Raw genomic sequence first — 15098 nt, 5'->3', positions numbered from 1 at the left:
CTGCTAATAACGCTTTCTGTGCTCGTGCTGCGACTACTGGTAGCTCCTGAGGCTCCTGCTGATATATTGCAGAGCCACTGGGAGGAAGTAACTCCTCCATTTAAATCTTTCCCGCCGACTTTTTTTTTTTTTTTCCCATTCTCCCGGCGCCTGCGCAGTAGCGCCCAGCCGACGGCGAGGAGCGCCGAACGCCGGCGCCTGCGCAGTTGAGCTTCTGCGGCATCGCAGATTCCCCCAACGCCGCCTGCGCAGTAGCGCCCAGCCGACAGCAAGGAGCACCAAACGCCGGCGCAGTCGAGCTTCTGCGGCTCGCAGTCTATGCCTGATCGGCAATCCCCCGCACCTGCGCAGTAGTCGGTCAGGCTTCAGCGGCACCTGCGCAGATCCGACCGCCGACGTCTCGCGAGACCAGCGCAACTCCGGGCATGCGCCGGACTTTCAAGATGGCGCCCGGAGTGCAGATATGGCGCTGCTGACCGGCGCCCCCGGTCCTATGCAGTCCCTACCGCGCGGCTCTGCATGCCTGATGGCAGTGCAGTGTGCAGGCCGACGCTTGTATGGGGAGGGCCGCGCCGCACCTCCCGCAACCACAGAGGGACCCCCCTGGATGTTGCCGCGGCAGCACGGTGGTGCAGTGGTTAGCACTGCAGCCTTGCAGCGCTGGATTCCTGGGTTCAAACCCCACCAAGGACAACATCTGCAAAGAGTTTGTATGTTCTCTCCGTGTTTGCATGGGTTTCCTCTGGGCACTCCGGTTTCCTCCCACATTCCAAAGACATACTGATAGGGAATTTAGATTGTGAGCCCCATCGGGGACAGTGATGATAATGTGTGCAAAAATGTAAAGCGCTGCGGAATATGTTAGCGCTATATAAAAATAAAGATTATTATTATTATTACCTGGGGAGGTGACCGCGAACTCCTTGTCACCTCCCCAGCACACCCTAGAGGCCCACTAGCCCCCAGCGGTGGCGCTTCGGGTCACCATCCCAGCCGAGGCAGAGGGACCCCAGCTGCCTGAGTCGGACTGGTTGGCCCCGGAATTCCAACGTTGATCTGGTAAGTCCGTAGGTCTCCCATCAAGGACAGGAAACCAACTGATGCAGGAGAGTGGTACCACCTTTTTATCCGTAGGTTTCCTGTCCTTGGTGGGCGGATCCCCTCTCTCCGTGGTGCCATCATGGGCGATCAGAGAAATTTGCTTTACGGAGACTAACGTATCTGCAAGATAAATGGACATGCCGCAGTCTGGAAAGAGAGCCATGGGCATAAGTGCACGCATAGTGGAGATGGAATTTCTTGAAATCCCATCCACTATGTTGTAACAGCTGGACGCTGAGGTTTGGATGCTGTGGATGTACACAGCGTCCAGCCCACAGCGTTTACTGATCGTGAGCACATACCCTCAAATATTGAAAAAAAAATTGATTTCTCTGGAATAAAGCACAAGATCGCAGTCTGACGTGCTGATTTCTATGGGTGCCATACTTTTAGTGGTAGTCCCACTATTCAGACACACTATTCTGTATAGTTCCAGCATTGAGTCCTATATTCTTCTATGGCAATCTGTATTTCTGAAGCTCTAAACTGAGATCGAAACATCATATGTTCACTGTGGATTGCAAATAAATTTTTTTTCTACATCAATTGAGTGCCAAGTTCTTCAAAATATGCATTTGGTGAACAATCGGCCATTGTGACTTTACAGTATACGTCTGGAAGTTTCCAGATGTAAACCGCAGGCTAAGTACACGGACAATGTGCAACAAGCCTAAGCGATGCACAAGCATGGCTATATGCATATATTGCTTTGGTGGCTTCTGCCTGAATACTGCAGTAAATTCACTTCAATGGGAGCTAAAGCTCAGTATTCATCTACTAAGAAATGTGCGGGGCTACTATGTTCAGTCTGTATATTGCATGGGTCTGGCCGCTGGGGCAGTTTTCCGCTGATAGGTGGAGTCTGCTGGTGTCGGACCCTCAAGGATCTCATATTAAAGAACTATCCAGCCCATAGATCAAATGATTACACCCGGTGAACCCCTTTATGTGCGTTCTCCCCTCTACAGCAGCGCCATACATGTTGTTCCAGCTCCTCTGAATTCCTTGGAACATTGACAACCTCTATTTTTCCGTTGACAGACAACAGATCTGAGTAGGGGCTTGTTTTTTGTGAGATGAGATTAGTTTTTATTAGTGGGACATAAGACCAGACACCCATCCATGGGAAGCTATACAGATGAACATACTTACAGGGTAATCTCACAAAATTAGATCAAAAAGTTTATTTCACTTCTTCCAAGTGAAACTCATATTAGATAGTCATTACAGAGTGATCTATTTCAAGTGACAACCATCGAGGCATCTCCCTTCTGTCCACTGCAGGCAAGATATTGGCTCGTGTCTTGCTCAACCGCCTTTTACATCACCTTGAGCAAGGACTATTACCCAAAAGCCAGTGTGGTTTCCGTGCTAAACGTGGAACAGTAGATATGGTCTTTTCAGCACGTCAACTTCAGGAAAAGTGCCAGGAGCAACACCGTGACCTTTATGTAACTTTTGTTGATTTGACCAAGGCTTTTGACACAGTCAGTAGAGATGGCCTGTGGAAGATCATGGCAAAATTTGGCTGCCCGAGCAAGTTCATCTCAGTCATCCGGCAGTTCCATGATGGCATGATGGTGAAGGTTCTGAACGATGGAGACGTATCTGAGGCTTTGCCAGTAACAAATGGCGTAAAACAAGGCTGTGTGCTGGCTCCAACCCTGTTCAGTATGCTGTTCTCTGCAATGTTAAGTGATGCCTTTAACAACTGTGAAGATGGAATCCAGGTTAGGTACAGGACTGATGGCAAGCTATTCAACCCAAAACGCCTGAAGGCGGTTACGAAAGTGCATGAGACTGTTATCCGTGAATTACTATTTGCTGATGACTGTGCACAACGCTAGCACAGAACAGCAGATGCAGCATGAAATGGACAGTTTTTCGCAAGCCTGCGACCGTTTTGGTCTCGAGATCAACATTAGAAAAACCGAAGCTATGTATCAACCGGCTCCAGGAAAACTGTACAAGGAGCCACGTATCACGGTGAAGGAGCAAAACCTCAAAGCAGTCGATAACTTCACCTACTTAGGCAGCACACTTTCCCGTGAAGTAACCATAGACGCTGAGGTTAACAACAGAATCGCCAAAGCCAGTGCCGCCTTCGGGAGACTGCGTAGGAACGTCTGGGAACGAAGGGGACTCCGCCTTACCACCAAGCTGAAGGTCTACTGCGTGGTGGTCCTCACCACTTCTCTATGCTAGCGAGACCTGGACAGTGTACAGCCGGCATGCTAAACAGCTTAATCATCTCCACATGAGCTGCCTCCGCAGACTCCTCCACATCAGGTGGCAAGACAATGTCCCTGACACGGCAATTCTGGAACAAACTGGGCTCTGCAGCGTTTACACTCTCCTGCTGAAAGTCCAAGCCAGGTGGGCTGGACATGTGGTCCGAATGCCGGACAGCCGACTACCGAAACAACTGCTGTACGGAGAACTGTGCCAAGGAAAGCGAGCAGTTGGGGGGCAGAATAAGCGCTATAAAGACTGCCTTAAGGTGTCTCTCAAAAACCTGGAAGTCAACACCAATGAATGGGAAGAGCTTGCCCTGGATCGCCCAGGTTGGCGGGGCAGGATCACCTCAGGAGCACGTGCAGCTGAAGATAGGAAAATCTGTGACGCCAAAAGCGTGCTGTACGCAAGGCACAAGCAGAATCTGGTGTACTGACCACATCTGCTTTCGTATGTCAAGTATGTGGGCGAACCTTCAGGGCCCGGATTGGACTCATCAACCACCTCCGGACCCATAACTATTAATTCTCTTCTAACCCTGAAGTCATGGTCATCTTCGAAAACGAAGGACGAACATCATTTCAAGTGTTTATTTCTGTTAATGTTGATGATTATGCTTACAGCCAATGAAAACCCAAATGACATTGTCTCAGGAAATTAGAATACTTTATAACATCAGCTTGAAAAATTATTTTAAAATCCGAAATGTTGGCCTACTGAAATGAATGTTCAGTAAATGCACTCAATACTTGGTTGGGGCTCCTTTGTCATCAATTACTGCATCAATGCGGCGTGACATGGAGGCGATCAGCCTGTGGCACTGCTGAGATGTTATGAAGCCCAAGTTGCTTTGATAGCAGCCTTCAGCTCGTTTGCATTATTGGGTCTGGTGTCATCTTCCTCTTGACATTAACTCCATAGTGAATCTAGGGGGTAAGTTCAGGCGAGTTCACTGGCCAATCAAGCACAGGGATACTATTGTTTGTAAACCAAGTATTGGTACATTTGGCAATGTGGACAGGTGCCAAGTCCTGCTGCAGAATGAAATTTCCATCTCCAAAAAGCTTGTCGGCAGAGGGAAGCATGAAGTTCTCTAAAATTTCCTGGTAGACTGCTGCACTGGACTTTGGTCTTGATAAAGCACAGTGGACCTACACCAACAGATGACATGGCTCTCGGAACCGTCATTGATTTTGGATACATCACACTAGGCCTTGGAAATCAAGGTGCCAGAGTCTTTGAGGAAGAGTGGAGAGACAGAATCCAAGCTGCTTAAGATCAGTCTCACCCTGCCCTGCTCTGCCCTTATTCACACTGATGTCTTTTGCCAAATGGTAAAGTTTTAAGACTTGAGAAATGTTAGGACTGACCCGATGTGTACACCTTGTCATGGTGCGATGGCTTTTATGATCAAACTAGTGTTAACGAAGTACGCTATGCTATTTACATGTATTACAATTTACCAACTAACTTGATGTAGGGTATGTGCTCAGTTTGGCTTTCTTCTTGGTTTTTTCAGCACCATTACAGCGACAGTGTTATAAAGTGTTTTTATAATTTACCATTTTTGCACGCTAAAACACTGATTTACCTAAAAAATATTTGTTATTGCATAGCCATATTCTGAGAGCTATAATTTTTTTTTCCCGCAGAACAAGCTGTGTGGGTTCTTTTCTGCTGATGAGTTTTAGTCGCACTATTTTGGACTATATAACATTTGATTTTTTTTCAAGATTTGGGTGGCAGTGAACAAAAAACAGAAATTCATAGAAATTTATAACTGGTTTTTATTGTCTCCCCCCCCCCCCCCCCCTTGTCATTCATCGTGTGTGAAGTGATTGGACATGTTTATTCTTCGGGTCTCAACGATTGCAGTTTTATACCCCACATTTATATAGGGGTTTTAGGTTATCTTTTTTTTTTTTTTTTAACACAATAAAATAGATTTTTCACAATTTATTTTTTTCATCACAATACTCTACTAGCTGAATTTTTTTTTGTGGGACCAGATATTTTTATTGATACCATTTTTCTATCTTTCTATACTATGTTTTGTGTGTCCGTATGACAAAAACAGCAAATGTTTTTATTGTATTTTCATATTTTTTACGATGTTCAACAAACGGGTTAAATAATGTAGTTTTATACATCGGTTAATTCTGTACACAGAAATATCTAAAGTGTCATTTTTCTTTTGTAAAGAAAAAAAAAAAGTGTTTTTCCCTGCAAAACATTTTTCCATTTTGTTTTTGTACTTTTACTTTTCAGATTTTTAGTACATTTGATTTTTTTTTTTGTTTGTTTTTTTATACCTAGTCCCAGGAACTTTCACTGGTCTGATCCCTGATCTAATACCCTTGACAGATCAAAAAGGGTATTAAAGCTGTCAATCAGACACAGGCAAGGCAGGACCTTCCAGGCCATTGCACCTGGGTGACCTAGTGGCCAATATTCAGTTTGGGCTCACCGTGGCACAACACGATCACAGGAAAGAGGAAGCCCTCTCTCTACGATGGTGAGCATGATGTATAGCTGACAGCCACTGATCATTGTACGAGTAAAGCGTGACTAAATTGTTTGCCGCAGAACCATATGTATACGGCGCATATTATGAAGGGGTTAAATAAAGGGAGGCAAAAGGATTTAAAAAACAGTTCAAGGGAGAAGCATTTAAAACAGCCTTGTGTAGCAACATGCACAAATCAAACAATATGAAAATTCCATAATACAGTTTTATTTTGGCATCTGAATGAAATGTTTCTCACAGTAATGAGGGAAAGAAAAAAAATAAATCAGTAGATTGTGTTAAATGAAGCTTAACAACCTGAAAAAAAAATTAAACAAGTCACGGGCTAAAACATACAGCATCAAGTGTCATATCTACATGTATATCAAAATTATTTACACATTGCCACAGGTAAAAGTCACAAAATCTGAAAAATCAATGAAACAGAAAGAGTTATGGACGCATATTTCTGGACTTCCTGCCACACGATAGTGGCTTGTAATGAATCCCTTCACCAATTGGGTAAAAACAGCCAAGGAGAATCTATAAAAGCACCCAGAACAGGAAAAAGGTGATACTTACGTTACTCTCGGCTCTTACATAGTTAACATCCTTTCTTGGCATTTATGACTTGTGCTGGTATGGCCATACCATCCAGCACATAAGGAGCCATTTCTTCTGTCATGGGGTTGTCCAGTGAAACATGTTATGATTCATCCACAAGAAAGATGATAACTTGCTGATTGGTGGGGTCCGACTGCTGGAACCCACACTGATCAACAGTGCAGTCCACATTTATCCACATTAGAATATTGCAGCAGTGAGCATTCTCAACCGCCACTCCATTCTCTATGCAACTGTTCAGCTCTATGTTCTGCCCACAAAGGATGGATTGAGCGATGGGCAGACATCTAACCTGCAGCTCCATGTAGTAGCTGGCAGGGCTGTGGAGTCGGTAAGCCAAACCTCCGACTCAGACTCCTCAATTTCCATGACACAGACTCTCGACTCCACCAAAATGGGCTCCGACTCCACAGCCCTGGGAGCTGGGATAAAAGTACCCTGTCGAGAATACAGTGTTCTACAGATTTCATATGGTCCCACAGCTCAGGGCCCCAAGTTCAGTCATTTATCTTTCTGCAAGTTGTTGTATCCGGATAACCCCATTAAAGTTCACTGAAAAATGTCTCCCTTGAGGACCTATCCACTCCTCTGTACGGCTCATTTACAGTAATTCTCTTCTGTGGTTGAACTTTGCCTTAAGGCACAGGCCTCGTGCCTATGGGTGTCAATCTCTATACCACAGTATAGCTTACCCAGTGTAAGACCCTTACACCAGAAATCGGATTTAACGATACTAGCTTGTAACAAGGATGAGACAAGGTACTTACTATTGACTCAAGTCTGTCAACTAGCTAACAAAATCTATGCTGTCACAAGACACTGAATTTGTGGTTTATGCCACTGTTCTGCTACGAAGAAATACACATGTAACAACAGTATCAGTATCTAGTGCATCTGCAAGCAAAAGGATAGCTAAATACAAACTTTAATGCAGTCTTCAAATGGCTCCTTAGATCCCTACTACCTTCTCACCTTTATGACATGGGAGTAGTGGCGGATGTAAAGGGTAAATGTTTTCATTGAATCAATTTTTTTTAACTGGAGTGCATCTTTTACAAAAGATAATTTTATATTTTAATACTAGGCCATAAGAGATTCATCCATAAACAGTTAATACAAAAACAAAGCGCGCTAATTAAACGTTTGGATATACCGTAATCACTTTACAAATTTGTTTTAAGGAAAATGGATATTAGGTGTAGTGCATATTAGTACTTAGAGTAAAGGCTATAAAAATCGCAAAGTTCGGTGTGGCAATATTTAGCAGATTTAGAATATTGCACTGGAATTCCATAGTGTTTAGAAAAATCTAAGTTTGATTTATTCTTGATTAAATAATAGTTCTAGCAGTGACCAAAGGTAAATATGGCAAAAGTAAACTAGTATAGCTTTAGTTAACATACAGTCCTGGGAAGATGGGGGAAGAATCAGCATTTAAATTTAAAAAAAATATTTTAGTAGGAAAAGTTACTAAATCTGACCATAGTACACAGAAGAAAACAAGCTGAAGTAACACGTTTTGCTGATTGGGCGGCCAAAGGCAAAGCTATAACTAGGTGCAAAAGAGAAGTCTTCTTAAACAGGTCTCAATTCATAAGCAAAAATATTTCAAAAACAAAATATTAAATTTAGGAAGCGCAATCCACAAGGATCATGCAGCTTAGGTCTGGTGTCCGCTATTAGAAATGAAGTGCCAGTATGGAAAAAAAAACAACTCATTTTAACATTGCTGGCATGATAAAAACAGGCAAATACACATTTAAAAGACAAATCAAATTGCCAATCTGTGCTAAAGTACTTCATTCATTCTAGCCCAGTGTTTCTAGATCAAGGACATTTCATTTCTCTTCGAGTCTAGATGAACGAGGTTTCCAACTAAAGGAGGAAAACTAACGAGTCATCAAACTAGGAAACTGCCTTAAAAATGTTATTTTCTGCAGATATAAAACCCCAACCCATTCCCTCCATTCCATTGTAATAACTAGCATATCATATGTCGTCATGCTATGATATGGTAATAAAGCATTTTGTATGGAGACCACTGGATGCACCTGAACTAAAGCAAAATATGGACACTGATGTGAATGTGTAAGTACAAAGTCTTTGTTCATAAGTAGGGAAAAGTAGTATCTGAAAAGCTTCTGGTCCCAAGAGTAGAGATTATCCACGCCCTTGCAAGTCTCACAATGTTCTGTGCAGGATGTGGGGATAGCGCTAAATATTTTACATCCAATTCTGCCCAAGACGCAATGGCAATTGTTGAAACTCCAATCCGAAATTTAAAAAAAAAAAAAACAAACAAAAAAAAAAAAAACACTAGTCATCCATGCCTGTGCTTCCGTCATGGTTTTGCATTGTGCTGGAGCTGAATTTACATAATCTGAGGATTCCATGAATGCAGTTTCTTGCTCAATTATTACAAGTTATTGAATTCAGAGAAACATAAGGTCGAATACAATCCAAAAATATGTATAAAAACTCTACAGAAGACGACGTCTTCCTCACACTCACACGTACACTCCAGGGGGAATGGAGAAAGTGCAGCACTTGAAATGTAATATTTACATGATAACGCACTCAATTTAAGATTGTGTTAAGATTGTGGTGTAACCTGCCTATTTAACACTCGATTTGCCTCAGTAGCTTTGTGTGCAATGGCAGAAACACCTTAGGTAGCAAAAGGGTTAAGGACATTTTTTTTATTTTTAAAAAATAAGCATGTGTGATCAGGGAGCCTTCTTGCAGAATATTTCAGCTTAATGCTTTCAACAGTTCAATCAGGTTTGTGAAGTCAGGGGCACAGTAAGTATGGCGTTCTCAGATTCCTGATTTTTCACTCCAATCTCAAACTACAGTGTTTAGAGAACAGTTACTCGGTGAGGACACAGATTGACCAGCAGTGGGAAACGCTTCATTTTGAAGAATATTAGGGGCCACAAGTAGTGACGTGCTTCTGTCTTCAGAGTCTTCTGCATCACTTTGTGGTTGGGGAAGTGGTGGCTCTGCAGGTGGCAGTGGTTCCTCTGTAGTTTGTGGTGAAGAGGCATTGCTACTGCTTGCAGTGGAGATTTGCCCCAACCCAGCTGATTGCCTTGTTACTTGATCTGAGTTCACAAGGGAAAAGAGAAAAAAAGAATTAAGTGAAAAGAAAAAAAAATAAATCAGTAAATCAACATGTCAACAAGAAAACTCAAATTCAGTGACAAGTCGAAGTTTGGGTGCACCAATAAGAAATTCCCAACATGCCTCAACAATCACAGGCCTTCGTTAGAATTTAGTCTTCTCATATGTGCCAAAGGGACTAGACTACATACTGTTGGTGCAACTGCAGCCCCAGCACCTACTATTAATCCGGCCCAGAGGACCATAGTACTTGGGCCGATACATGTATTTTGATGGCTGCCGGCCCATTCATTTCTTCTTGCTCTGTGAGACGCAGTGTTCACTACTGAGCACTGAGGCGCATGCAATAAAAGATTACTTTGTGGATGGCGTTAGTGCATAATTTGTACAGACCCGAGGTATGGTAAAAATAACCAAATGGCCCTTGGCAGAAAAATTTAAAAAGATTACCCACCACTGCTCTAGAGGCTGGAGATTTCCTATTCTTTTGCATTTTTGTCTCACTTAAAAAGTTTCAGATCACCAAACAAATATAAATATTAGACATAGATAACACAAGTAAACCCAAAATGCAGTTTTTAAATGAAGGTCTTTATTATTAAGGAAAAAAGAAATACAAACCTACAGGGCCCTGTGTGAAAAAGTGATTGCCTCCCACCCCCTAAAACATAAATTAACTGTGCTTTATCACATCTTTGGTAAGCAGAGTTCAAATTCCCTAGCCACACACAGGCCTGATTACTGCCATGCCTGTTTTCAATCAAGAAATCACAAATAGGACCTTCCTGACAAAGTGAAGTATACCAAATGATCCTCAAAAGCTAGACAACATGCCGTGTTACAAATAAATTCGAAAATAAATGATAAAGTAATTGAGAGCTATCAGTCTGGAAAAAGTTATAAAGCCATTTCTCAAAGTTATAAAGCCATTTCTCAAACTTTGGGACTCCAGAAAACCACAGCGATAGCCATTATCCACAAATGACGAAAACATTGAAGCTCCCCAGGAGTGGCGGGCTAACCAAAATTACACCAAGAGTGCAGCAATGTCTCATACAAAAGGTCACAAAATACCCCACAACAACATCCAAAGACCTGCACCCTCACTTGCCTTAGTTAAGGTCAGCGTTCATGACATCACCATAAGAGAGAGACTGAGCAAAAACAGCCTGCATGGCAGAGTTCTAAGACGAAAACCGCTTCTGAGCAATAAGAACATAAAGGCTTGTCTCAGTTTTGCCAGAAAAAAAAATCTTGATAACTACCAAGACTTTTGAGAGACTACTCTATGCACTGAGACAAAAGTTGAACTTTTTGGAGTGTGTATGTCCCATTACATCTGGCGCAGAAGTAACGCAGCATTTCAGAAAAGGAACATACCAACAGTAAAATGTGGTGGTGATAGTGTGATGGTTCGGGACCTGGAAGACATACTGTGGTAAATGAAACCATGAATGCTGCTGTCTACCAAAAAATCCTGAAGGAGAATGTCCAGTCATCTGTTTGTGACCTCAATCTGAAGCACACTTGGCTTACACAGCAGGATAATGATCCAAAATGCACCAGAAAGTCCATCTCTGAATGGATCAAGAAAAACAAAGGAGTTGCCACAAGGGGTGGCCTTGTCAAAGTCCTGACCTTAATCCGACAGATGCTGTGGCATGATCTTAAAATGGCGGTTAATTCTAGGAAACCCACCAATGAGGTTGAATTACATAAATTCTGCAAAGGTGAGAGGACCACAATTCCCCCCAGAACGTTATGAAAGACTCAGTGCCATTTATCGCAAACGGTTGATTGCATTTGTTCCAGAAAAGGGTGGCCCACCCAGTTATTAGGTTTAGGGGGTAATCACTTTTTCACACAGGGCCCAGGTGGTTTGAATTTCTTTGTCCCTTAATAAAAACATTCATTTAAAAACTGTATTTTGTGTTATCTTTGTCTAAGATTTAAATTTGTTTGGCGATCTGAAACATTTAAAGGGAACCTGTCGGCAGGATTGTGCACAGTGACCTACAGACAGTGTCAAATCGGTGCCATTATACTGATTAAAATGATACCTTGGTTGAGGAAACCCATCTTGTGGTGGTTGTTTAATCTTTATTTTCAGTTTTGAGTTAATGATTTCAACGTGCTCCGGGGCGGCTTGTGGTGCTCTGATTAGGTATTCATCTGTATGGCTTCTCACAAGTCACTGATCCCTCAGTGACCTGCCCCCTAGTTAACATAGTGAATATTATATATGCATGTTGGAAAAAAAAAAAAAAAGGCACTAGCCATGGCACCCAAGCTGCAAAATAATTGTGTATGTACTGTGTATAGAATCAATATGATTGAGGTTATCCTGATACTCCCCTAAAAAAATCAATTTGAAAATGGCGCGCAGTAGCCGGCAGCGCCATCTTGCGCGAGAAAAAAAATTTCATCCTCCAAGATGGTGCCGACTGCGCAGTAGCAGATATCTGTGATCGCCAATAGCTGCTACCGCGCAGGTACGGTGGGCACCATCTTCCAAAGGATTTTTTTTTTTTGGAGGGGGGGGGGGGAATATCAAGATAACCTCAACCATATTAATTATATACAGTGCAGACCAAAAGTTTGGACACCTCATTTAAAGATTTTTCTGAAAATATGTCTTATATTGTAGGCTCTTCAAAGTAGCCATCTTTTGCTTTGATGACTGCTTTGCACACTCTTGGCATTCTCTTGATGAGCTTCAAGAGGTAATCACCGGGAATGGTTTTCACTTCACAGGTGTGCCCTGTCAGGTTTAATAAGTGGGATTTCTTGTGCCTTATAAATGGGGTTGGGACCATTAGCTGTGTTGTGCAGAAGTCTGGTGGATACACAGCTAATAGTCCTACTGAATAGACTGTTAGAAAGCAGCTAAGTAAAGAAAAACGAGTGGCCATCATTACTTTAAGAAATGAAGGTCATTCAGTCAGAAAAATTGGGAAAACTTTGAAAGTGTCCCCAAGTGCAGTGGCAAAAACCATCAAGCGCTACAAAGAAACTGGCTCTTCTGAGGAGATCCATAAGGAACATTGACAGCAGAAAACCTCTTCTCCCACACGTCACGCACATAAGAAACCTGAGAAAGTGGCACAGAAAAGGCGACCCAGCGAGAGCAGCACTTGCAGCCAGCAGTGCACCACCAGCAGCAGTAAAAGTACCAAAAAGCCCTCAAGTCCCAAACAAAGGAAGGTGGAGGAAAAGAATGTGGAAAGTTCAAAAAGCAACAAGTTGGAAAACCATGAGAAAAATGGAACACAAAAAAATAAAAGCTGTCAAATGATACCAAGCCTTCCACTGCCCACAAGGAATCGTCCATGAAAAGGTTACATAAACCCTCTTCTGAGGAGATCCATAAGGAACATCGACAGCAGAAAACCTCTTCTCCCACATGTCACGCACATAAGAAACCTGAGAAAGTGGCACAGAAAAGGCGACCCAGCGAGAGCAGCACTTGCAGCCAGCAGTGCACCACCAGCAGCAGTAAAAGTACCAAAAAGCCCTCAAGTTCCAAACAAAGAAACTGGCTCACTTGAGGACCGCCCCAGGAAAGGAAGACCAAGAGTCACCTCTGCTTCTGAGGATAAGTTTATCCGAGTCACCAGCCTCAGAAATTGCAGGTTAACAGCAGCTCAGATTAGAGACCAGGTCAATGCCACACAGAGTTATAGCAGCAGAAACATCTCTACAACAACTGTTAAGAGGAGACTTTGTGCAGCAGGCCTTCATGATAAAATAGCTGCTAGGAAACCACTGCTAAGGACAGGCAACAAGCAGAAGAGACTTGTTTGGGCTAAAGAACACAAGGAATGGACATTACACCAGTGGAAATCTGTGCTGTGGTCCGATGAGTTCAAATTGGAGATCTTTGGTTCCAACCACCGTGTCTTTGTGCGACGCAGAAAAGGTGAACTGATGGACTCTACATGCCTGGTTCCCACCGTGAAGCATGGAGGAGGTGGTGTGATGGTGTGGGGGTGCTTTGCTGGTGACACTGTTGGGGATTTATTCAAAATTGAAGGCATACTGAACCAGCATGGCTACCACAGCATCTTGCAGCGGCATGCTATTCCATCAGATTTGCGGGATAGTTGGGCCATCATTTATTTTTTGACAGGACAATGACCCAAAACACACCTCCAGGCTGTGTAAGGGCTATTTGACCAAGGAGAGTGTTGGGGTGCTACGCCAGATGACCTGGCCTCCACAGTCACCAGACCTGAACCCAATCGAGATGGTTTGGGGTGAGCTGGGCCGCAGAGTGAAGGCAAAAGGGCCAACAAGTGCTAAGCATCCCTGGGAACTCCTTCAAGATTGTTGGAAAACCATTCCCGGAGACTACCTCTTGAAGCTCATCAAGAGAATGCCAAGAGTGTGCAAAGCAGTCATCAAAGCAAAAGGTGGCTACTTTGAAGAACCTAGAATATAAGACATATTTTCAGTTGTTTCACACTTATTTTTTAAGTATATAACTCTACATGTGTTAATTCATAGTTTTGATGCCTTCAGTGTGAAAGTACAATTTTCAGTCATGAAAATACAGAAAAATCTTTAACCCCTCTGTGACCTTAGACGTACTATCCCGTCGAGGTGCCCTGGGCTTATCTGACCCTGGACGGGATAGTACGTCATAGCCGATCGGCCGCGCTCACGGGGGGAGCGCGGCCGATCGCGGCCGGGTGTCAGCTGCTTATCGCAGCTGACATCCGGCACTATGTGCCAGGAGCGGTCACGGACCGCCCCCGGCACATTAACCCCTGGCACACCGCGATCAAAGATGATCGCGATGTGCCGGCGGTGCAGGGAAGCACCGCGCAGGGAGGGGGCTCCCTGCGGGCTTCCCTGAGCCCCCCGCAGCAACGCGATGTGATCGCGTTGCTGCGAGGGTCTCCTCACCTCCCTCCCTGCTCGAGCCCCGGATCCAAGATGGCCGCGGATCCGGGTCCTGCAGGGAGGGAGGTGGCTTCACAGAGCCTGCTTAGAGCAGGCACTGTGAAGCCTGCAGCGCTGCTAGTCAGATCAGTGATCTGACAGAGTGCTGTGCAAACTGTCAGATCACTGATCTGTGATGTCCCCCCCTGGGACAAAGTAAAAAAGTAAAAAAAAAATTTTCCAAATGTGTAAAAAAAATAAAAAAAAATATTCCAAAATAATGAAAAAAAAAAAAAATATTATTCCCATAAATACATTTCTTCATCTAAATAAAAAAAAAACCAATAAAAGTACACATATTTAGTATCGCCGCGTCCGTAACGACCCGACCTATAAAACTGTCCCACTAGTTAACCCCTTCAGTAAACACCGTAAGAAAAAAAAAAAAAAAACGAGGCAAAAAACAACGCTTTATTATCATACCGCCGAACAAAAAGTGGAATAACACGCGATCAAAAGGACAGATATAAATAACCATGGTACCGCTGAAAGCGTCATATTGTCCCGCAAAAAAAGAGCCGCCATACAGCATCATCAGCAAAAAAATAAAAAAGTTATAGTCCTG

General features: G+C 43.4%; 1 protein-coding gene across 2 annotated transcripts in view; it reads right to left on the bottom strand.

Annotated features, from left to right (window-relative positions):
• Positions 1 to 6054: 6054 nt before the first annotated feature.
• The window catches only part of DGCR2 (DiGeorge syndrome critical region gene 2), a 118322-nt gene continuing 109278 nt past the window's right edge, over positions 6055 to 15098 (bottom strand). For both annotated transcript variants that reach the window (XM_069756875.1, XM_069756882.1), the window contains one exon: positions 6055 to 9570. In XM_069756875.1, the coding sequence (XP_069612976.1) occupies positions 9311 to 9570 (260 nt within the window). In that variant the 3' untranslated portion in view covers positions 6055 to 9310. The remainder of the gene's footprint in view (positions 9571 to 15098) is intronic.

This window comes from Ranitomeya imitator, chromosome 1 (genome assembly GCF_032444005.1).
Source record: "Ranitomeya imitator isolate aRanImi1 chromosome 1, aRanImi1.pri, whole genome shotgun sequence".
NCBI lineage: Eukaryota > Metazoa > Chordata > Amphibia > Anura > Dendrobatidae > Ranitomeya > Ranitomeya imitator.
This window is presented reverse-complemented; position numbering and strand designations above follow the sequence as displayed.